The 23,017-nt window shown below is 40.5% G+C and overlaps 1 protein-coding gene across 1 annotated transcript; it reads left to right on the plus strand.

Annotated features, from left to right (window-relative positions):
- Positions 1-2,499: 2,499 nt before the first annotated feature.
- pgs1 (phosphatidylglycerophosphate synthase 1) lies at positions 2,500-22,435 on the plus strand. Its single transcript, XM_026315028.1, has 11 exons — positions 2,500-2,629; positions 5,794-6,004; positions 7,463-7,540; positions 10,044-10,143; positions 10,243-10,432; positions 11,241-11,419; positions 12,958-13,154; positions 14,094-14,385; positions 15,460-15,608; positions 15,716-15,846; positions 21,886-22,435. Exons 1-10 carry the CDS (start codon positions 2,514-2,516, stop codon positions 15,833-15,835), a joined length of 1,632 nt encoding a protein of 543 aa, XP_026170813.1. The 5' UTR covers positions 2,500-2,513; the 3' UTR covers positions 15,836-15,846; positions 21,886-22,435.
- The last annotated feature ends 582 nt before the right edge of the window (positions 22,436-23,017 follow it).

Genomic DNA, 23,017 nt, shown 5'->3' on the forward strand with positions numbered 1-23,017 from the left:
CTGGAGGTTGTTTCCAGTGAGTTAAGCCGTAAGGCTCCGCCCCCTCCGCTCAGAGCTCCTTCCAGTAAACACACGCGAGCGCACGCACGCACGCACACACGCACGCACGCACGCAAAGAACAGACGCACGTCCGCGCGCTCTGTCTTGGTAGATTGCCAATAAATAATCAGCCTGACCTTTGACGGGCTGATTCCTGGTACTGCTGGGTCCCTTCTCGACAAGGTGAAAAAGTTAAAAGCTCCATATATGGCACAATATGAAATAAACATCTGTGAAATTATCATTTATAATTTACCTGTCGTGGGTATTTATACCTGCTTTTCCTTGGTGCCTCGAAGAAATTTGTAGTCCAGTTCCACAGATGGTTTATTCAAAGTGTGCTAACTTTGTCACGGTTTGGTTTGACTGTACAAAACCTTCCTGCTGCACCCTGTGCTCCTTTTAACATCAGCACTGATAGATATATATATATAGAAACTTTATTAATCCCCAAAGAGGAATTCAGGAAAGTCATGTGTGTGTGTGGTAGCTTTGTTTTGTTCCTTTTTTTGTGTAGTAAACAATAGGACACTTTTCTTGTGTGCTGCATAACCCAAACCAAAAATCCAGTATGGGACAGACTTTATATGCAGATATAAACAGGAGTCCCGTCCATCTACATCCATCCATCCATTTTCTACACCCGCTTATTCCTTAACCAGGGTAACAGGGATCTGCTGGAGCCTATCCCAGCTCTCTTTGGGTGGAAGGCAGGGGTACACAGGTCACCAGTCCATCACAGGGCCACATAGAGACAAAGTCCATCTACATGTAGAGACATATTAGTCTATGGAGCAGTGACAGGACCACATCTGACAAAAGAGGCTATTTGGCCCTTTAATGAAAGTCTTGCTGTTATAGTTGATAGTACATTTATATGTAACAGTGTAAACACAAGGCTGCAGACTGGTGACAAATTAAGGGAATAAACCTGAATGCTTGACCCTCATTTCCAGGTTGCATTTTACTGGCACAGTTTGGGTCCACTTGTTTATTTAAAAGCAAGGGTCCCTGCAAATCAATGTTATTTCTTAGTGATATGATGCAACATTTATATCCTGATGGACCTTTTCTCAATGCCATTGGTGTGACTTATGATATGATTGTAAGATTTATGTGACTCTTACCCTGTGGCCTTTGCAGTCACCACATCACAACCCAATGTGATTATATGAATGAAAAGAAATAGACTAAACTTATCAAATATGAATAAACAAGTCAAATATCCATTGCCAAGGTTGAAGAGTTTAAAAGAAAAAAGAATAATTTTCTTTTCACTCCCTTTTTTGACAACTTAGCTTATGATTAGTACTTGATCTACTACAAGCTGGCAAATGTTTAAAGATAAGGTCCCTCAGGCCCTTATGCTGTGTCAGTAAACATCTGACTTACTGTAAGTACTCTTGAGCAACGACTTGCTATGCTGGTCTAATGAGTGTAATAATAGTAAACTTTATACAGTGCTTTTCAAAACAAACTCATTTTAGGACCAGGAGTAAAACATTTCAGCACCATAGTGAGCTAGGTGCAACCATTCTGTAAGTACTTCATACACTACTTTTTATGAGTTACCATCCAGCACTGGTGACGAGCCAAAAAAACAAAGATAACAGACATTACTGCCGTTATTCTCTCTGTGTGGATACTAAAATTACTATTCAGCAACAAAACAATATAAAAATTATAATAACAATAATAGTAATAATTAATAGTACTAACTCATACCATGGTGTTAAGAATCACCACTCTCTCAATACATTAATGAACATCAACTGGGTGAAGCAGGTTTAAGCTCCTCACGTGATAATAAGGACAGAGTCTCAGTCCAACCACATAAAAGCACAAGTTGGCTGGAACAAACACACACACACATACATTACATGCAGTGTTTCACACAATTCAAAACCTGTTGTGAAAGACAAGGTCACACCTTAGACAGGTTTTACTGAGGGCAAAGATCAAGCACTTGTTACCAGAAATGCCGATACACATTTTATGGTGTGTGCCTCTGAAGAGCCTGATTATCAGGTTAAATTGATATTACTGCAAAACTGAAGTTGTAAGGTAGGTTGCAGCTGGACCATGGTACATCATTTAAAGACATGTAAAACCTGCTCCAAAAAAACAAAAACAAAACTAAAAAAAAAAAAAACAGATGCTGAAAAACATTTATATGTGTCTGACTCTTTTATTAGATCTTACTGGTAAAAACAACTAATAACTAATTAAACAATAAGGGAGTAGTAGAGGAAATATTTAAGTAAATGTTTTTTTTTATTTAAAAATCTTGATCTGTGAAGTGACTACTCGTTAAAGCTGTCTAACGAACACAGTGGAATGAGAAGTATAAAGCAGCATGAAAAGATAATACTCAAGTGGAGTATAAATATCTAACTTTTGAAGTATAGCAGTGTTTGTCTGTGAGCGCGGGGCTGTGTCGATAAAGGTTATTCAAAGTGTCTCTGCAGCAGCAATGTCGGCGTCCATGTCCTGGAGGAGGCTGGTGTGGTCCGTGTACTCACCGGCCCTTGCCGGCGTTTTTACGCGAATATCTGACCGTCTCTTTCGTGCACGGGACAGAAGGAGAGGGTAAGAGACACGGTTCGTCCAAAAAACGTGAGGAGGAAAGCGAGTTTTTCTGTCGCCATCACGTCGCACCATCACGCAGGAGTTAAAGATGCTAATGCTGTCAATGCTAATGCTTCCATTATCGGACACTCGTGTTTTGATGCTGTTATGTTTGTCAAAATCAACAACCCATTCATTCACGGTGCTCCGCCACCTTAAAGGACTAACTTGTAGCCTATTTTGGGTGAAAATCATATGTTTATAGCAACGTTTAATGTAGGTTAAACTTATAACTTATAATGTCCCTTCAGCAAACAGGACAGTAGATGTTCCCAGAAATGTTTGTTTGTTTGTTTGTTTTGATCTAACATTAACAGTCATTTAACCACAGGTGACGCCTGTCCATTCACTTTTACTACGGTCATGTGACACTTCCAGTATGTGATATAACAGTCACATCAGCAGGTGTGGCCCAGAGCATTGTGCCAGATCACGTGGTTTTGGCACAGGTGAAATTAATCAAATTAAAGGAGGCTTTGTTTCATCCAGGTGTTACTGTAAGCAGCATCACTTTAGGCCAGCACCTCTACCAACCAGGTATTTAGGCATTCCTCAAGTTGTTTTGCATTCCTGAGGGTATTCCTGGCAGTGTTAGTGCATTTTCTCTTTTATTTGTGTCACTGCAGCTCAGAAAAACAGAAGAAGACTTTGTAATGTTAACTTGAACTAAAACTATAGCTTCTGTTGTCTTATGATAGGAAAATACTCCACATACTGTTAAACAATCATAAATCTGAAACCTCAGCAGACATCGTGAAATTTGTTAGCCTTATTGCGACATCAAAACTCTTCTGTGGAAAAGGCCTGTTGAAAAGTGTTCACATGAATGTTTAGGATAACTGTGAAGAGTCTGACGCTGTCTGGGGTTTATTTGGGATCTTGACAGAGTCCAGACATCATGGCAAATTAATTTGAAGTGAACTTCCTGGGTCTTTTACACGTTTCTGTAAAAGAAACTGGGTTTAGTGATGCAAACTGGTTGGAGCTTGAAACAAGAACCTGGTATCAACTTATTTTTTTCTTACCTGTCTCACACCTTCATTGTCATTATTATTACATCCCAGATTTAACCTTAACAGTAACATAAGTCAAGGGAAAGTTTGGAATATGTGTGTTTCCTATTACTACTGTTGACAAGTAGGATTTATATTAGTATCCCAATAATTATAGACTCCTTTATATCATTATCAGTTTAGTATGCTATATGGCCAAAAATATGTGGATGTGTTGGTGCCTTTTTCTGATTAAGGTAAATATCAGTGCTCCAGCATACAGTGACATTTTAGACATCAGTGTGCTTCCACTTTTGAGGGATTAGTTTAGGAAAGGCCTTTCTAGCATGACAGTGCAGCTGTGTGCAAACTCAGGCTTCGTAAGGTGTCCTTTATGTCAGCCCCATCTAACATCTTTGGATTGTACTGTACTGAACTGAGCCAGACCTCATCACCCAGCATCCATGCTCATCCCTGTGGATGATTGGTAGCAAATCCTTGCCGTGGTTTCCCAAAGTTAAATTTAAAATGCAACATATGAGTTGCAATTAGTTGTTCAGCAAACACAAATGGGTAAAATGGCCTCATACCTTTAGCTATATAGCATGTCTGCTCATCATATTAGAATTAATATTTCAAAAAATATGTTTGTATCATTACAATATGACTATACTAGCACTGAATGAAATCTGCATCTACGTCCTTAAAATAAACACTAACTGTATAACTATAAAAGAACATGAAAAATCAGCCTAAACCCGTTTTTGAATGTCTCTAGCTTCATTGAGAAGCATGAGGAAGGTAAATCCTGTAAGGATCTATTGTTGTCATACAGGTTCCCAGCTGAGGAATTTTGAATTACAAGTAAGACGAAGCTTTAGTTCCTATCACATGTGTCAAATCAGGATGGTGTCACATACCAGTTTCTGTCTAAAGCCTTGTATAATTAACTTTTGACGTAAATGTCATCTTTGTAACAGTCACCAAAGCAACAGTTTCTTTGTAATGTGCAACACTGCTAAAATAACTTTAATTATTAAGGATTGTGCAGAGACCATATTACAGTACATTGATACAGGGTGTGCAAAATTTGCTCCACTCCATCAGGATTTAGAAACCTGATCTGAGAGAGCCGTGAAGGCTTTATGTTCAGCTGAAGAATTTCACTTTACACAAGCTTGATATATTCCTTTAGATAGAGTTTGTAGTTTGCATGACTGTAAATATAAAGATATTTTGCCTATATGGACAGAAGGAAGTAGTTTCACGCTGCATTCGTTTCATGGCTTTCTGAAGAAATGTGTGTTTTATGGTAGGACTCAAATCACAGATAACAGGGAAATCCCCTTTCTTGAGTTTGCAGCAGAAGTTCTAACAGTGGATTTGGAAAAAGAAGTGAGCTGTGTTTGTTTTAATGGGACTGTTTTTTTGTTTTGTTTCCTCCTTGTAGATGGGTTCTGTGGGTCAAACGTTAACCGTGTGTCTGTGTGTGTTCTGGATGAATTTAACTCATAGTCAATATAAAAGAATGACCTTTGACAATCAGCGAATGTGGGTCTCAGTCCTGTTTGAGGTGAACACTCCACCCTGTCCTACTAAATGTGGCGACATTGTCAGATGAGAATGTGAGATTGAATGGCAGAGACAAAAGAGGGCTGTGGTGTGGGGTGAGTTTTAGGACATTGGCAAAGAAAATCCAGACATGCTATAAAATCGTAGATCTGTGTCCATAAAAACTGAATAATAAATGTTTCTTAGGTGTCACCTAAATCTGCATTAAATATGAATCAGTTTAAGTACGTTGTACACTTAGTTGCTGGTTTATCAGGTACACATAGCTAAACTAATGCAGTCCATTGTATTGAAAGGTGCTTCTAGGGTTGGACCTAATAATTTTTATTATAGTTCATCTGCCAATTCTTTTTTTTTTTATGTCTAATTGATTATGTAAGACAAAAACATAATCCATCCCAATTTTCCAGAATCCAAGTTGACATTCTCAAATGTCTTGATTTCTCTGTTTACAGTGATAACAGAACAAATACTAACATTGAAGTTTTAAGCAGAAAATTTGCAGATATATTTTAAGAATGAACATTTTTGCTGAATCTGCAATTTCCACATATCCTGCAGCTCCTCCGTGCTGCTACTGGCTCCACTGCTGGCCGAAGCCGACCCAGCCCCTCAGTGCGTTTCTAGGCCCACAGGGTCAGCTGGAGCTCAGGGCACAGACAGCCTCTGCACCCACTTTAGATGGATGGCAGAACACGTCCCTGCCTTCCGGGTGCCGGGCACCCGAATCCACATTCTCACATCACCGGAGCAGTTCTACCAGGCCATGAAGGTCAGTGATACATACACTGGTTCTACAGCAAAGAAGGGGAAAAAATCTACAGTCACATGCATCTAAATGATTAAATTTATAGTTTGAATTTACTTTTTGTATCTTTATCTAGCTTCTCCAGGACCAAGCAGAATATGCTGCAGTTTTTATGTTGGTTTTGTGGCAGCACGGTAGCTCCATCATACAAAACCATTGTTTTTCTTAGACTTAGACGCAAGGTTGCGAATTTTGGAAGAAGAAAATTGTGATTGAATTGAATTGAAGAAAATTTCACTCCAACTGTTTTGAATTTATAAGTAAAATTTTTTGACCCCTGATGTATTTGCATCTTAGTATATGAATCAGGTCAAAAATATACTACACAGAAATGAGTAAGAATGTCAGTTGCATAAAACTGTTTTAACTGTATAACTGTTTTTTTTTTTTTTTTTTTTTTTTCATGGCTTAAAGTGCGTTTCAGGGGTGTATGAAAGGGCATGCTTCACATAAACATTTTTGTTTTATTGACACTTCCCCATAACTTTGAAAGCTGGGAAGGTTCTGCCTGGAAGGTATTTCAATATGTTATTTATAGATCACTTGACACACACAGGCACACTCTAGTCGTGACTGACGGTCACCAGGCTTTTTGGCAGTTAAATGTCATGACATGACTCATGGTGAGTGGAATTTATTTTGCCGTGCTGCAACGACGTCTGAAGATTTTGGAGACCTGGAATGTGCAATAATGTTCATCACAGTTTGTTTCCTTTTTTAGGCTTTCATCTACCTAAAAAAACAACTGTGAAAATAATAATAGAGTTGCAGTCTTTGCTCACGCCACTAAAAATGGTGTTTAATTCAATAACAGTGTCCTGGTTATACTTGACAATCCACAGACTTTACTGTAAGTGCAATCTACTAAAGAATTAGTCCATATAAAAACAGCTGACAATGTACACCAGAGTAATCACTGCTTTTATTATGTTGGGTTTATTTATAATGACATATGAAACATTTTCAACAATAACTGAACATTATTATTTTCTTAAGTGAGGATTTATAGTAGCAAAGTCATGTCTAATAAATGGCCACCTGAGTGTTAATGTCTTTACATTCATTATGCACAGGTGGACATTGTAAAACATGAACAAGGAAAACCAAAACTATCTACATGGTCACATACATCCATTATCTATATCACCTATCCTGCACAGGGTTTCGGGCCAGTACCCGCTGACACTGGGTGAGGACATGGTTAGATACAATTAGGTAATTTGGTCAAAGTGATTGGCGAAGAGCAACACTTTTAAATGCCAAAATCTGTCATTTAACAAAATACAAAAACAGGTGACAAGCAGGAAATGTGCCATGTGATGACAGTTTCATCATTTTATCTTATCTGGTATTTGTATTCCAGTTTACAATACATTTTTCTCATTCTTTGTTGTGACTGTTTATTTTTTTCTGTTACTTCAGGCTCGTATCAAGACTGCAAAGAGGCGAGTGGTGATGGCCTCACTGTATCTGGGAACAGGTCAGCTGGAGAAGGAGCTGGTAAAGAAAGTTTTGTTTCTGGTTCACTTTTTTTTTTTTTTTTTTTTTGTTTAACTGGAGAAATTGCTTCTGTAATTTTGGGCAGGTGAGAACAGTTCCATCCAAACACAGGTAGATGCCAAAAAACTGGTCAGAGATGCCAGAAAATGTGAGTCACGGTCCTTTTCCAAGAAAACCACAGTATGGTTTGTTCAGAATGAAAATGCACTACAAGGAATGACCCCATAATACAAGGGTTTATGGGTGTAAGGACACCAGTGTTGGCATGTGATGGCCTGCTGTTCTTCATGCTTGGAAAGCCCAGCATAACAACAATTAGCCCAGAGTAAACCACAGTCTGCTGTTTTGCTCATATTCAGCTGTTTTTCATGTTTTTTTTTCTGACTGGTACCAGCAGCAGCAGTGAGGGTGAATTACAGAAAAAGGCAGAGACAAGTCAAACATGCTTAATTACAGTTAAAAGCTTTTGAATCCACTGTGATTGCTGCCAAACTCTGTAACCTCACAGGATGATGGATTACTAGAAATGTGAGTCAATAAGGTGCAGTGAGTTCATATGGCTTTTATTCTCGGGCCCAGGTTTGCCTGTAATTGGACACAATGAACTGAAATCAGTTCAGTACTGAAATGTGAGCATGGTCTGTGGTTGAGAAAAATGCAAACTACAGGTGAGTTTATCCTAAACACAACAGTGATCCCAGGCTCAACACAAAAGAAACTAAGCTTATACTGACAGTTGCACCTGCATACTCTATTTAGTTACATGCAGGTGCAGGTGAGGAGAATAATGTACAGCACACAACCTACAAAGGCAATTCTATAAAGCACAGTTTTTTATGTATTGGTCAGGGTTGTGGATTTAGGCTCTGTCTCTTCATGTGATCCAGGCCTGCTGCTGAGATGAGTCCCCTGTCAGGGCTCCCCTCTGAAGATGGGCCTGGGTGTATGTGTAGTGTCATTCTCCTGCTGTAGAATGAATTTGGGACTGACATGATGCCTCCCTGGTGGTATTGCACAATAGATAAGAATCTAAACCTATGTAGAGTACTCCATATGGATGTGTATATATCTTAATTTGTATGTGCAATATTGGCCACTAAACCAATGTCACTGATTTATTGGTCCAGCTGTAGGTTGTAATAAAGCTTTCCTTTTAAAAACAGTAATCAGTCTCATTAAATGCCACCAAAACCTAATTATCCAACCCTTCTCCAGGTAAAAATTACTTTGGGATTTGAAAAGTAGTGTCTTGTGTGCCAGTGAAAAAAATCCATAGCTAAAATACTTATTCCAACACATTTGTAACAGTTTGGTGCGGCTCAATTAATTGTTAAACAGGGAAAAATAAAAACACTAGAAGACCAGATGCAACAGTTAATTATAAATGTGTGTGAGTGGGGGGGGGGTCATTATGAAATTACCTTGCAGGCCGGATGGGGCTCCTCCTCCTGAGACCCATAGTTGGTTAACAGCAACAGAGAACACAAACATTTTTAATTAGTTACTGGTAACAGTTTAGGCAAAGCTTACGTAGCGTAATAACAAATGCTGTTTCTCTGCTTGAGGAAAAATCGTTTTTCCTCAGAGCACCCGCTCATCGTCAGATTCACTCTGGGGGAAACTTCCAGAGCTGGAAGTGTGGTGGTGCAGATATCCCCAAAGAGCTCTCTACTGGAAAGGAGAAATGTTTTACTGGCATGTAAACAGGCACTCTCACATGACGTATAATGGATGCATTTGGGCGCCAGATGCACAATTTAGCTGAGGTAAAAAAGCATCGGTTTGATATCAGGAGGGGAACAAATGCCAAGCTCACCACAAATAAAGACACTCGCTACCAGTGGTGCCCTCTGAACAGAAGCCCTTTCCTCTCTGTGAACAGTGGTTAGTCATTCTTTTCCCACGCTCAGGAAACAGATAATAAAACGCTGCCTCCGTGTTTGATAAATTATATCTGCTGTAAATTATTCAACTAGTCCTGTGTATTCCTGTTTTATCTAACCAACAGCTCACAACCTGAATTTGGTGAATGTGGGTTAATAAATGTTTGTGACATTTCTATGATAAATTACCTGAACAAATAACTAATAATTGTCTATAAATTAATTGTTTTACACAGAAAAACAGAAACAATATTAAGAATAGCTATTATAATTTTCTAGAAGCCAAGGTCACATCTTTCTAAATGTCTCGTTCTTACCAACCAGCCATGAAAAACCAAGTATGAATGATATAGAATAGAGCAAAGCAGTAAAATCTCATGTTTAAGAAGTTAACAGGTCTGATATTTTTGGTATTTGTGTCTTCTCTATAACCTACTTTGCATAGTGGATCATGTTAAACACTTCCCTGAGGCTTATCTGCCAGATAGAAGTCGTGAGAAACTTTCCTGCAATGCTTTTGACTTTGCTTTGTGTTAGAGGAATTTTCTTAACAAACTGTTTCATAAAAAGTTCTGCTGCATAAATAATTGTCCTCCACTGCTTTCTGTGTATTTGTTCAGGTGGACTGCATGGAAGAAGCTCTCCAACGCTCACAGGACTGCAGTCATGCATCTGACCTAAAAGTCTCTATTTTACTGGACTACACACGCGGATCACGAGGTGGTTGGTGTATTCTAAGCTGTCTCTTTGTTGCTGATCCACACAGAGCACCGCACTCATCATACTGAATGCTTGTGTGTGGTTGTGTTTTGCCTGCAGGGCAGATTAACTCGAGAACCATGCTACTGCCGTTGTTGCAGCGCTTCACATCTCAGATGCGGGTCTCTCTATACCACACACCAGACCTAAGGGGGCTGCTGCGGATGCTGGTCCCTCAGCGCTTCAACGAGACTATCGGAGTCCAGCACATCAAAGTCTACCTGTTTGACGACAGCATTATCATTAGCGGGTATTTTGATCCTTAAACAGAAAGTTCAGCCTGGTTTTCACTCACCAAGTCCTTTTAGTCCTTTTGTCCATCCTCACACTGGTCTGCTTTCACCTGTGTTTAATCTTGTTCTAATGTGTTTGCATAAGGCATTTTTGATCAAAGTGCAGGTGTTGACCACCATTGCTATGAAATGTTCTCAGGGCGTAGTTAGATGTATGCATGTAAAATGGAGAACACTGGGTGTGCTCCAAACCAAGTGGGCACAGTGACAGTTTGTGTGGTTTCCACTCCATTTCAGTTCTGCACACAAAATGACACGTGGTGCTTACGCTGAACTGGCTCATGAGGAAAGTAAGCAAAATACCATGTGCACTAAGCAATAGCAACTAGCTAGTAAAAAAAAAAAAAAAAAAAGGCACATCTACTGTATCATTCCACATGAACTCACACATGTGAATCCTTGGACAAAGAGACTGACAGGAGCACAACCACCAGTACAAGCAGCAAAAAAATATACAAGTGTAGGAAAAATACCACGATGCTGTATGTTATTCTCTTGGCATACATCAGAATGCATTTTATGTTTTCTTGCTTCTGTGATGTAACATTTTTTTTTCCAGGTGGAGCTCAGATTGTATTCTGACTGCTCTTGAACTGTACCACACTTCCACTGTAACTATCAAATCAAGTAACTATCAGATCAAATATAATCACAATGTTTCCTTAGGATTAACAACCAGCATACAGCAACAACTCTTCTTAGGCCCACAGTTCAGGGAGGTATCAGGGTCTCTCTGCTCTCTTAAAAAATGCCTCTGTATTTTAGGGCCAACCTCAGCGACTCCTACTTCACCAACAGACAGGACCGATATGTGCTGCTGGAGAACTGCAGCGAGGTCGCAGACTTCTTCTCTGACCTGGTGGAGGCAGTGGGTGACATTTCCCTGCAGCTTCAGCCCGATGACTCGGTCACAATGCTCGAGGGCATGGTGCACCCGTACAAAGGCAAGAAACCAGATACGTATTTTGTGTGTGTGTGTGTGTGTGTGTGTGTGTGTGTGTGTGTGTGTGTGTGTGTGTGTGTGTGTGTGTGTGTGTGTGTGTGTGTGTGTGTGTGTGTGTGTGTGTGTGTGTGTGTGTGTGTGTGTGTGTGTGTGTGTGTGTGTGTGTGTGTGCGCGCGCGCGCGCGTGCGTGCGTGTGTGCACACGTGCATGTTTACCCTCCAAACTGTTTTGACACAGTTTGACACTTCATTCTCAGTTATGGTGGCACTGGCCTGGTTTTGAACGGAGGAGCCGATGGATTTCACTAATGGAGGGTGAAAGCTTAGACACGCAGATAGATGAGATGATCAGAGAGACAGACTGTGTGAGAGACAGGGTGTGTGTGTGTGTGTGTGTGTTAATACAGCAGAAAGATGGACAGAACTGTTGGCTAGCCAGGCAGCCGGATGTGAAATTGTCAGGATTTTCATGCACAAACACACACACACTCGTACAGTGTGTCTGTAACTGGAGCACAGGCTGCCAGGATGTTAGCTTGAGGGATAAATGACATCATGTCTGCAGGATCTGGACCAGCGGGAACGAACACCAGGAATAGAGTTGTGATGTCACAGTGTTGCTGGAAGACGATATGCAGTGGGAACTGACACACGCGCGCGCACACACACACACACTCACACACTGTTAATTCAGAAAGAGAAGCAAATGCTGGTTAAATTCTAATGAAATCTAATTAGTAAGAATGACAAAGATATCTAACTGATAATCAATGAGAAGAAAGAAAGTAGAAGCAAAGTTAAGGTCATGTTCTCGGATGAAGGAAGGGTGTGACAGTGTGTCACTGCTCAACAAGAATGGGACCAGGGATGCTTATTACTGTACATACATATATTATATACATAAAGTACATGAAATGAATGTCCAGACCTTTCCAGATTTGGGGTGATGACAATTTTCCATGTCAGACAGACTTTTAGTTTGTAGTGAGAGACCTGCAGGGTCACTACATCTAAAGCATTTTCTCAATTACTTCACTACATTTAGTCAGCTTGAGTTTGTGCTCATGATTTCTTCTGACCCTCTCTCACTCTGTTTGCAAAAGTTTTGTCAGGCTCAATTATCCCCATTGCTAGAAATACTACAATGGCAAACAAAGTCTAAAAACAATAGTTTGTTCTGCTCACATGACACCTTATTTCTTTATTACTGCAGTTTGGTCTAATCAAACCTTTTAATACTGATGGTGCATTGATTAGTGTTAAATCAAAAGTTAGTAAATGTACGCTATTATGGGTTATACTGTTTCAATGGACATGTAGCAGGAATTAGAAGTGTTCTAAAATAAGGGAGGGCCGGCCTAAATGTCCTCACTGCGATGGTATAAAACTAAAATTGGTCCTCACAAAGATAGCAGCACTAGCTCATGTACACATGCACTCAGAGTCCAGGGCATTTTGACCCAAAGACCACATCTGTCTCCCACTGCACCCACTTATCTCTAAGTGTATGCGCGTGTTTTGTATCTCCATGGCAACTAGGCAACAGACAGGACTTCTCAGCAGTGGCGAGGAAGCGGATCATGGAGGTTGTGAACACGGCACAAATGAGACAGCAGCTGCTGAGCCGGTCAGAGGACTCTGAGGATGAGGGGATGGGGGAGGATGAAGACACCTGGGTGTTCCCTCTGATTCAGATGAAACCTCTGGGGATCCAGGTGGATGAACAGGTGACACAGGTGAGGCTCCACACCTGGCTACTTCTGATCGGCTGAGTCATATTTGGAGATAAAACTGACAAAAACACGTCTTCTAAATGCTGATGATGCTTATTTTCCTTTTAGACAAATATCACTTGATGGAGGTTTTGAACTCATGACTAATAAAATAATGTGACTAATGATCAGGTACCTGAATAAGAATCTGTTGATAAATATTTGAACATTTATTTGGTGTTTATTAGTCACACATTCTGGGAATGAACACAATAAAATAACCAGAGTGCAATAAACTGAAATTTATTACAACAGCACAAATGTCACAAATGTTTCTGTGCATCTATTTAACATTTTCTGCTTTGCCTGTAGAGAAACACTGTTTTATTATTTACATTAAACTATAGTTGCTATTTACTAGTTGATCTGGTTGCAGGACAATTTTCAGTTTTATCAGATTTTGCATCACAATGAGTATCTGCTCTCCAGTGCACAAAGCTAACCCCTGTGTTTTGGTGTAAATAAAGTGTATATATAGACTTTTCTCAACTTCAATTTATCTTATATTCTATAAATAAGTTGTCTGCACCTCATATAATTAAACCAGTCATTTAGAGTAAGCTACAGTCAATAAGTCCACTATTAACTTTTAATACAGCAAATAATTAAGACAAAAAAAATTAGACGAGCAAACATGAGGAAGGAGACACAATATCCTGGTGTGTTAAACAGCACGTAACTGTATTGTAAAGTTTAATATTGACCAGATGAATGTGAGTAATCATCCTAATATTAGTTCATATCATCCAGCCCTATCATCAGCCATACTTATGCAGCAGTAATAATAATGACCATGTGTTTGCCACAGTTAATAACATAGCAACCAGTTCATTTTCACAACGTCAGAAATTAAAAACATGTCTGTAACTTGTCTGTTTTCACTTTCCTTCACTGAAACGCCAGCGCCTGCTGACAGATGCCGGGCCGGACTCCACTGTGTTTCTAACATCAGGTTACTTCAACCTGACCCGGGCGTACGTGAGGCTGGTGCTCGGGCCCGGAGCCCGTTACCGCATCCTTACTGCCTCCCCCGAGGTCAACGGGTTCTTCGGAGCCAAGGGTGTCGCTGGAGCGATCCCTGCAGCTTACATCCACATCGCCAGACAGTTTTACAACCAGGTGTACCAGCTGGGCCAACAGAAGAGAGTCCACCTGCACGAGTACCACAGGCCACAGTGGACCTTCCACGCTAAAGGTCGGTTGAAACACTCCCCATGTCCAGTATGGCTACAACTAACAGCTCTATTCTTCTATCAGTTACTTTTTGAGTTTTTAAGAGTTTAATATACAACGTCAGAAAAGATACCTAAGTGATGCTTCCATGTTTCTTATTTTGTCTAAATTCCTGTGTGTGTGCAGAAAGCACGATACATGTTACAGAAGAACAGTTTTCTGCTTTTTGTGCATGTATGCAGAAAGACGTCGGCACTGACTCTGTTATCTTTTCTGGGTGGAAACAGTCATCAGTAAGCACACCACATCTGTATAAACCTCGGAACAAATATGAGGTTGAGTCAGAGATCTAAAACCAGGCTGAAGTAAAGCTAAATGAAATCCCAGTGTGTCTATGTGGTGTTTGTCTATTAGTCAAAACTGTCGTTACCAAAAAGAAGACATTTTTGTGGCCACAGTGATAATTGTGTTCTTCAGGTAGTGTGAATTTTTGATGCCAAGTGAGTACATATTATTAACAGCCTAATGAAACAGAACTTTATAAAAGGATGAGCTGCTTGTTACTAATGATTGATAGTAAATGTTAAAAAATATTTGGTGTCATCATCTGTAAGATAAACTATAATGTTCTGTCAGGTTCCAAAACATTATATAACAATGATTTTATTCTCTTACTCTGCTCAACTTTTGCTTTCTGTGGATCAATCATTCATCTTATTATTTCAAGACTAATCCCCATATTAACATATACAATGCAAAATATCACAGTCAAATCCTGAGCTCTCTCCAGATCAGTGTTTGGCTCAGTGAAAATAATAAATGACATTACGCTCTGTTCTTATCCCTGTTCTGCTGTTCTTGTGGTCACAGTGGTATGTAGCGTGAGAGAAGAGGACTTGTACAGTCATTCTGTTATAGCCTCAGGACAAGGATGTACACTCACACTCTCTCATACTTCAGGGTTTTGGATCGACGCTGGGGATTTCTGCATGTGCTTCCTTTTAGTTGTGGTTTGGGCTGATAGAAATCCCTGTTGGAAGCTGCTCTCTGAAGCATTCCCTCTTCACTGGCTCATTCTGCTTTTCCTCTCCTGCAGGTTTGTGGTATTACCTCCAAGGACAGGAGCGGCCTTGCCTCACTCTGATTGGCTCCCCTAATTTTGGTTACCGCTCCGTTCACCGTGACCTGGAGGCCCAAATCGCCATAGTAACAGAGAACGAGGAGCTGCAGAGCCAGCTGCAGGAGGTGGGCTGTGTTTTTGTTCTCTAACCACAGTCAGAAAGGATGATGAATGACTGAGTAACTTTACTGCTCTGAGACCACACCTGAGTTTTAAACTCTGTGCCTCTCAGGAGCAGGAGATGTTGTACCAGCGCTCCACTGAGGTGTCCAGCTCCACGTTTGAGCGGCCGGACCGCCATGTCAAGCTGTGGGTGAAACTCGTCACTCCTCTCATCAAGAATTTCTTCTGAGATGACTTCAGGTGCAAACACCCAGACATGTACACATACACTAAACATTAATAAACTTAGTTTATTTAATTAAAGGTTAGTATAATCCAAATCCAATCAGTGGGCAGCATGTGCTTTTTTTTTTTTTTTTCCATTATTTTTATTTTTATATTTTGATGTGAAATGAGTCACTCGACAAGATTTATCATCTGAATGTGCTATTGCCCTTAGTATTTAGAAGCATTTGGTTTTTACAGTCACAGCTTGACTGTTTTGGTTCAGTCTTACTGTTCTCATTAACCTCATTTCCAGCAACAGCAACAAAAAAAAGAAACCCGATGTTCACCACCTGCTCAGCTGCAAACAGCAGGTAGACACAATTTGCAACTTGCTGCTGAGCACAGCGGAGCATTTGGCTGTTAGTCAAATATTTCCCTCAGGAGTTGGTGGAAATCAAAACGGAGATTAAAAAAATAGAGTGAATGCTGGGTTTGTATTAATCAAGTGGACAGAATCAGTCTGTTGGATAAGTAAATAAGCAGCTCTTTGCTCACAAGTTCGGATAATCAAGCAGTCATTTATTATGTGATAACACCTAAGCTGCCAAGTCAGTTCAGTAAACTCAGAGGTGTGTGTGTGTGTGTGTGTGTGTGTGTGTGTGCGTGTGTGTGTGTGCGTGTGTGCGTGTGTGTGTGTTGAATGAACACAACAATCATCAATGGAGCTCTGAAACTATGACTCACGGGTAAATAAAGGTAAGAGCCTCTATTTTACTGGAAAATATAAATGTGTGGCAGGCAGTTATCTTTAAAAACGGAGCAGTAAAAGAGCCCAGGGTGGAGAAAAATGTCGATAAGTTGGATTTCATTCAGTGTAGTGTAGACCTGAATTTCCTTAATGGATGATAAAGCTGAGATCCTGTGTCATTACATGTTAAATATATTTATTAAGCTGTAATTTGATGGGGACAGATTGCTGCTGGATGCAGAAAATGAAATCAGACTGATGGGATTAGTGTAAATTTGTAGAAACATTTAATGACTGTATTTTAATAGTACATTTAATCATAGTAACTGGAAAGTTGTTAAAAAAATGTAACCACAGTGGGCACAATCCAGTGTCTTCATGTGCTGGTCCCAAGTCCAGGTCATTGCAGAGGGTTGTGTCAGGAAGGACATCTGATATACAATTTAAGTCAAATCAAACATGCCAATCACAAATATGACTTCCATACCGGATCAGTCGTGGCCCGGGTTAACAACGACCGCCAATGGTGCTGTTGACTTACAGGGCGCCAGTGGCGATTGGACTACTGTTGGTCAAAGGAGGAGAGGAGGAAGGCGTGTTCGTGGGCAAAGAGAGAAGAGGAAGGGCAGGAGTGTGGGACTTAGAGTAGGGACTTTGAATGTAGGGACTGTTCTGGAGGTGAAGAGTGTCAGATAGGGTGATGAGTCTGAAGCTGGAAGTTGAAGGTGTGATGTTGAATGTTGTCAGTGGTTATGCCCCACAGGTTAGAAGAGAGATTCTGGAGGGGGATGGATGAGATTCAGGGTGAGAGGTGATTGGGGCAGACTTCAACGGACATGTTGAGGGAAACAGAGGTGACAAGGAAGTGATGGGTACGTTTGGTATGCAGGACAGTAATGCAGAAGGACAGATGGTGGTAGACTTTGCAAAAATGATGGAAATGGCTGTAGTTAACACATTTTTCCAGAAAAGGGAGGAGCATAGGGCGACATATAAGAGTGGAGGCAGGAGCACACAAGTTGATTACATCTTGTGCAGACATTTCAACCAGAAAGAGATCAGTGACTGGAAAGTAGTGGCTGGGGAGAGTGTAGCCAGACAGCATAGGATGGTGCTGTGTAGGATGACTCTGGTGGTGAGGAAGATGAAGAGGACAAGGGCAGACCAGAGGACCAAGTGGTGGAAGTTGAAAAAGGAAGAGTGTTGTGTGGCTTTCAGGGAGGAGCTGAAACAGGCTCTGGGAGGTCAGGAGGTTCTTCCAGATGACTGGACAGCTACAGCTAAAAGGATCAGGGAGACAGGTAGGAGGGTACTTGGTGTGTCATCTGGAAAGAGGAAGGCAGATAAGGAGACTTGGTGTTGGAATGAGGAAGTTCAGGAGTGTGTTAAGAAGAAAAGGTTAGCTAAGAAGAAGTGGGACACTGAGGACAGAAGAGGACAGACAGGAGTACAGGGAGGTGCAGTGTAAAGTGAAGGTAGAGGTGGCAAAGGCCAAACAAAGTGTGTATGAGGATTTGTATGATAGGTTGGACACTAAGGAGGGAGAGGTGGATTTGTACAGGTTGGCGAGGCAGAGAGACAGATGGGAAGGATGTGCAGCAGGTTAGGGTGATTAAGGACAGGGATGGAAATGTGTTGACAGGTGCCTCAAGTGTGATGGAAAGATGTAAGGAAAACTTTGAAGAGTTGGTGAATGAGGAAAATGTCAGAGAGCACAGAGTAGAAGAGGTGACTGTTGTGGAGCAGGAAGTAGCAAAGATCAGTAAGGATGAAGTGAGGAAGACATTGAAGAGGATGAAGAGTGGAAAGGCAGTTGGTCCTGACGACATACCTGTGGAGGTATGGAAGTGTTTAGGAGAGGTGGCAGTAGAGTTTTTGACTGGGCTACTTAACAAGATCTTGGAGAGTGAGAGGATGCCTGAGGAATGGAGGAGAAGCGTACTGGTGTGGCAGAGAAGTATGTTCGAGTGGTGCAGGACATGTATGAGAGCTGTAAGACAGTGAGGAATGAAGGTTAGCTGCAGTAAAACAGAGTACATGTGTGTAAATGAGAGGGACTCAAGTAGAACGGTGAGGTTACAGGGAGTAGAGGTGAAGAAGGTGGAGGATTTTAAGTACCTAGGGTCAACAGTCCAGAGCAACGGAGAGTGTGGAAAAGAAGTGAAGAGACGTGTGCAAGCAGGTTGGAACGGGTGGAGGAAAGTGTCAGGTGTGATGTGTGACAAAAGAGTGTCAGCAAGAATGAAAGGAAAGGTGGACAAGACAGTGGTGAGACCAGCAATGTTGTCTGGTTTAGAGACAGTGGCACTGAGACAAAGACAGGAGGCAGAGCTGGAGGTAGCAGAGCTGAAGATGTTGAGGTTCTCTCTGGGAGTGACGAGGATGGATAGGATCAGGAATGAGGACATCAGAGGGACAGCTCATGTTAGATGTTTTGGAGAAAAAGCCAGGGAAGCCAGATTGAGATGGTTTGGACATGTTCAGAGGAGGGACAGTGAATACATTGGTAAAAGGATGCTGAGGTTAGAGCTGCCAGGAAGGAGGCCTAGAGGAAGACCAAAGAGGAGGTTCTTGGATGTAGTGAATGAGGACATGAGGATAGTTGGTGTGGGTGAGGAGGATACAGAGGATAGGGTTAAATGGAGGCAGATGATTCGCTGTGGCAACTCCTGAAGGGAGCAGCCGAAAGGAAAAGAAAAACTGGAAAGTTGTTAAAAAATCACTTTTATACTACATTTAGTCTTTAAAATCTTGTAACAGCTCCACTCTTTGTTTTACATTCTAATTTGGAAATATTCACCCAATCTCCAATATGACTGCAATGAAAAATGCAATCATGTAAGAAAAATTATTCGTTGATCAGTGGCTTGTTTTTTTTTTTTTTGCATGCACTGATCAGTGTTTTCATTCAGATTTTGTTTGTGATTTTTGCCTAGTAGACAAAATACAGTCCTGAACAAACTGTTCAGAAAAACACACACAGTAAAGGTCTTGTGGCTTCTTAAAAATGTCTCCAGTCACTGTGGTGAATCCTAAATCGCAGCACCCGTCCTCGGCTTCCCAGCAGCCTAAATCACCAGAGCAGGGCCGGCGTGTCGGCTGATTCACTCGTGTCAAGAAGTGAGTCAGCGTGGTGTTATGGTGATGATGTGTCAGTGCGGTCTGTGTTACCGTGAGTCCTGTGGAGACATGAAGAGGTGGGGTCAGAAGGGTTCATCAACTCTCTAACACAGTCAGGATGTCAGTTGTGCTCTCTGGAAAAGTGAGATTAAGATTTTGTGATGGTTTTTGTGAAAATAAAATGTTTAAAGTGGAGGTAACTGCAGGGAGGCAGTGAACATTTCATAAAGTCAAGTGTGAGCCAAATCTGTTAAGGTCATAGCTGAAGACTGATGGAAAGCCACTCAGCAGTTTTTTTTTTTTTTTTTTTTTTTTTGTTGTTGTTTCTCAGAACAGGAAGTGTCACAAGGATTATGACGGTAAATGGGTATGGACTTGTCACAACCTGGACAGAGTCGAGGGAAAAAGTTCACTGATCTGTTGCCAAAAGGAAATGACGGTAAATAGATCACCCTTCAGAGCAAAGTATTATGTGCACAATCAAGCATGAAAATACCTCCAACAATGTTGTGAGCAGGAATACATTTCATCCTATTGTTGCTGAAATTGAAAGACTTGAAGTCCTTGTGTTACCAGCAGGTTGACGCAAACACGCCTCAGTGGCCTCGGGCTAGTAGTCGTGTTTAGCTCCAAAAATACTAAGTTAATAGCTAAAAAAGCCTCTTCAGTGTATGTGATGCGACGGGTGTGAGCTGGATTGACAAGACAATGCAGTTATTAATACCAGCCGGAGCAACCTAGAACAGTATTAACAGATTTTATTCCCCTTATTTTTTGTTTTGATTTGATTTTGCCTGTTTTTTTTTTTTGTTGTTTTTTTTTTTTGGTTTGTTTTGTTTTCTGTAGTTACTCTTTTTTTGTTTGTTCTTTAAAGCACAGTTTAAAGATGCAAGATAAGCTGTGAGAACTTTACAGATTCTCTTTAAACAAGTATTACATCTTTTCCTTCTACATGACGGCGGCTTTTCACTCCATGTTCCACAACTATAAACACTTTGTACTTCTGATGAGGTCACACTCGCCTTGCACAGTATTTGGCCCTTCTTGTACACTAACTGCATTTTTATGAATTTACTCTCTCGGCTCAGTTTTTTCTTCTGTGGATCCTTTTAAAGACGTAGTAGACATTTTGTAATATGAACCTGAAGCCATTTAAAAGACAGGTCAGTTGATTTTCTACCTGTTTTTCCATCAAAATACCAAAACTAGAAAAAAATGAATTCACCTGCCCAGTATTGTCTTTTGAAAATAAACCCTGGAGCTTATTTGTCTGTGGCAGAGCTCCATTGTTGTCCAATAAAATAGGTCTCTTTAATGAACAGGCAACAATCACAACAAAAGAAATAAAGCTTGTTTTATTTCCTGCTTTAGTCCCGTGTTTTATACATGCCTGTGACTTCGAGGTCACGTTTTCTCTAAAAGAAAAACATGGTTTATCTGATGTTTTTGTTGGCACAAAAACATTCATGGAAAACAAGCAGTATAAAAAAGAATACTGGCTGTAACTTGTCTATTATAGTAGCAGTTTATTCACGCTCACTCGTCTCGTTTCTGTTTGGTATTGTGATCTGTGTATTTTGCTGCTTATCTCTCTTTTCCTAGGAGGAAAAAACAAAACATGGCCCTCCAACAATACCTCTGCGAGTTAAAGTCCTTATCTGTAGCGCAGGCTGTTTGTTGTTAGAAACTAGTGACAGCAGGTTGGGTTGTTTCCAAACTCATTTTACTGCCTGTTGAGCAGCCTGTCCTGATGTTCAGCAGGGTTAAATCACAGCAATGTCCTCACAGCATCATTGATGAGTCCTGGTTTAACAGGCTGATGTGGCTGTGATGGCGCTGACTGCCCTCTAGTGGAGAAACTGATTTCCCACTGTGGTTAGACATTGAACTAGTCCGGGTGTAGTTTGAGTTAGTTTGTGGAGCTGAATGTGTTGTGAAGTCAACCTAACTAAACAGTCAGTCAAAGAAATAATGGAAATGAATTTAACACCACCTACTGCAGTTTTTCCCAAATCCCTTCCGTCAAACTGGATTAAAAAATATTAAGTCCACCTCCTGATAGAAAAGATGTTTAGTGTGTTTCTTTCTGTTTCATTAACTTTTAATAATTAATCGTAAAAGAAAAGTAAAGACATTGTAGGAACATGAATAGACTCAACAGAATCCTGAACATCTTCTGTCTTGTGTGTTTTCATGTTGAACAGGAGGTGATTTGGTTTTCTACAGCCTGGAGGTTGAAGGGTCTCGGTGGAGGTTAGTCCACTCCTGGACACAGGACAGCTGGACATGCTGGAGTATCACCTGCATGTTGGGGTTCGGCTTCTTTGGGTTCTGCTGCCCTCCTCACCCACTTGCTCACAGGGACAGATGTGTGTAGTGGATTCAGGAGGTAAATCCTCTTCTTTATATTCCAGACACTGTGGTGATTTACCTGCTCATCTGTTGGATCATTTGAATTTTAACATCTGACATCATTACACTGTGGATTCCTGGTTTTGAAGTATTACTACCTACAAACATTTCAAAAACAGTGCTTCTACTACTGTATGTACATCTACACAGGTACATGTTGCATGTATATGAAAGCAATAGAGACTATCAGTTAGTCCCTGATGTAATGAAGGCAACCAGAAGGCTGTGGTGATGCGTTACGATGCCTCAAGGAGCCTTAATAAGGTTTTAAAGAGCTCTGTGTGTTTACAGCTCTGCCTACAGCAGTAATGACAGTTAACTGTACAGTATCTTATCTTAAAATTAAAGGAAGATGTGGCGAGTTTTTCAAATGATTTTAAATGTGTGACCATTGTGATTTGCTTTTTTTTTTTTTTACCCTTGACTGATTTTCTTTTGAAAAAGTTTAAAGCAGCTGTCATTGATATTTTTGTGTTTACAGTGAACCACATGACTGTGTAATGAGTCATTTGTAGTGAGAATTACCATTTTATTTCATTATAAAATATCAACTATAGCTGCTTTTATGTCCCAGAAAAGTATATAAGAATAAAAAAACAAAAGTTGTCAAATAAATTACTCATAGCAAGAAGCTGATTGAAAGATTTAAGTTTAAGTCTTTTACGAAATGCTAATAGTTTATACAGTGAAATATTTTGTGGGTTGTAATACCTCAGTTTTGTGTTAATCTGGAGTTAACTTATTCTTAGTCATGCTGGAAATAACTGGAGGGAAAACACTGACAGTGTCAGCAATGCTTGAATGTTGGACAGGAGTTTAGAGCTGCAACATTTTGATTGGTTAAATGACAGAAAAATTATCAGAAAATATTTTAATATTAGGTTGAAGTCATTTTTCAGTCTGTAAGTTAGGATTTCCGGCCTT

Source organism: Mastacembelus armatus, chromosome 19 (genome assembly GCF_900324485.2).
Source record: "Mastacembelus armatus chromosome 19, fMasArm1.2, whole genome shotgun sequence".
NCBI lineage: Eukaryota > Metazoa > Chordata > Actinopteri > Synbranchiformes > Mastacembelidae > Mastacembelus > Mastacembelus armatus.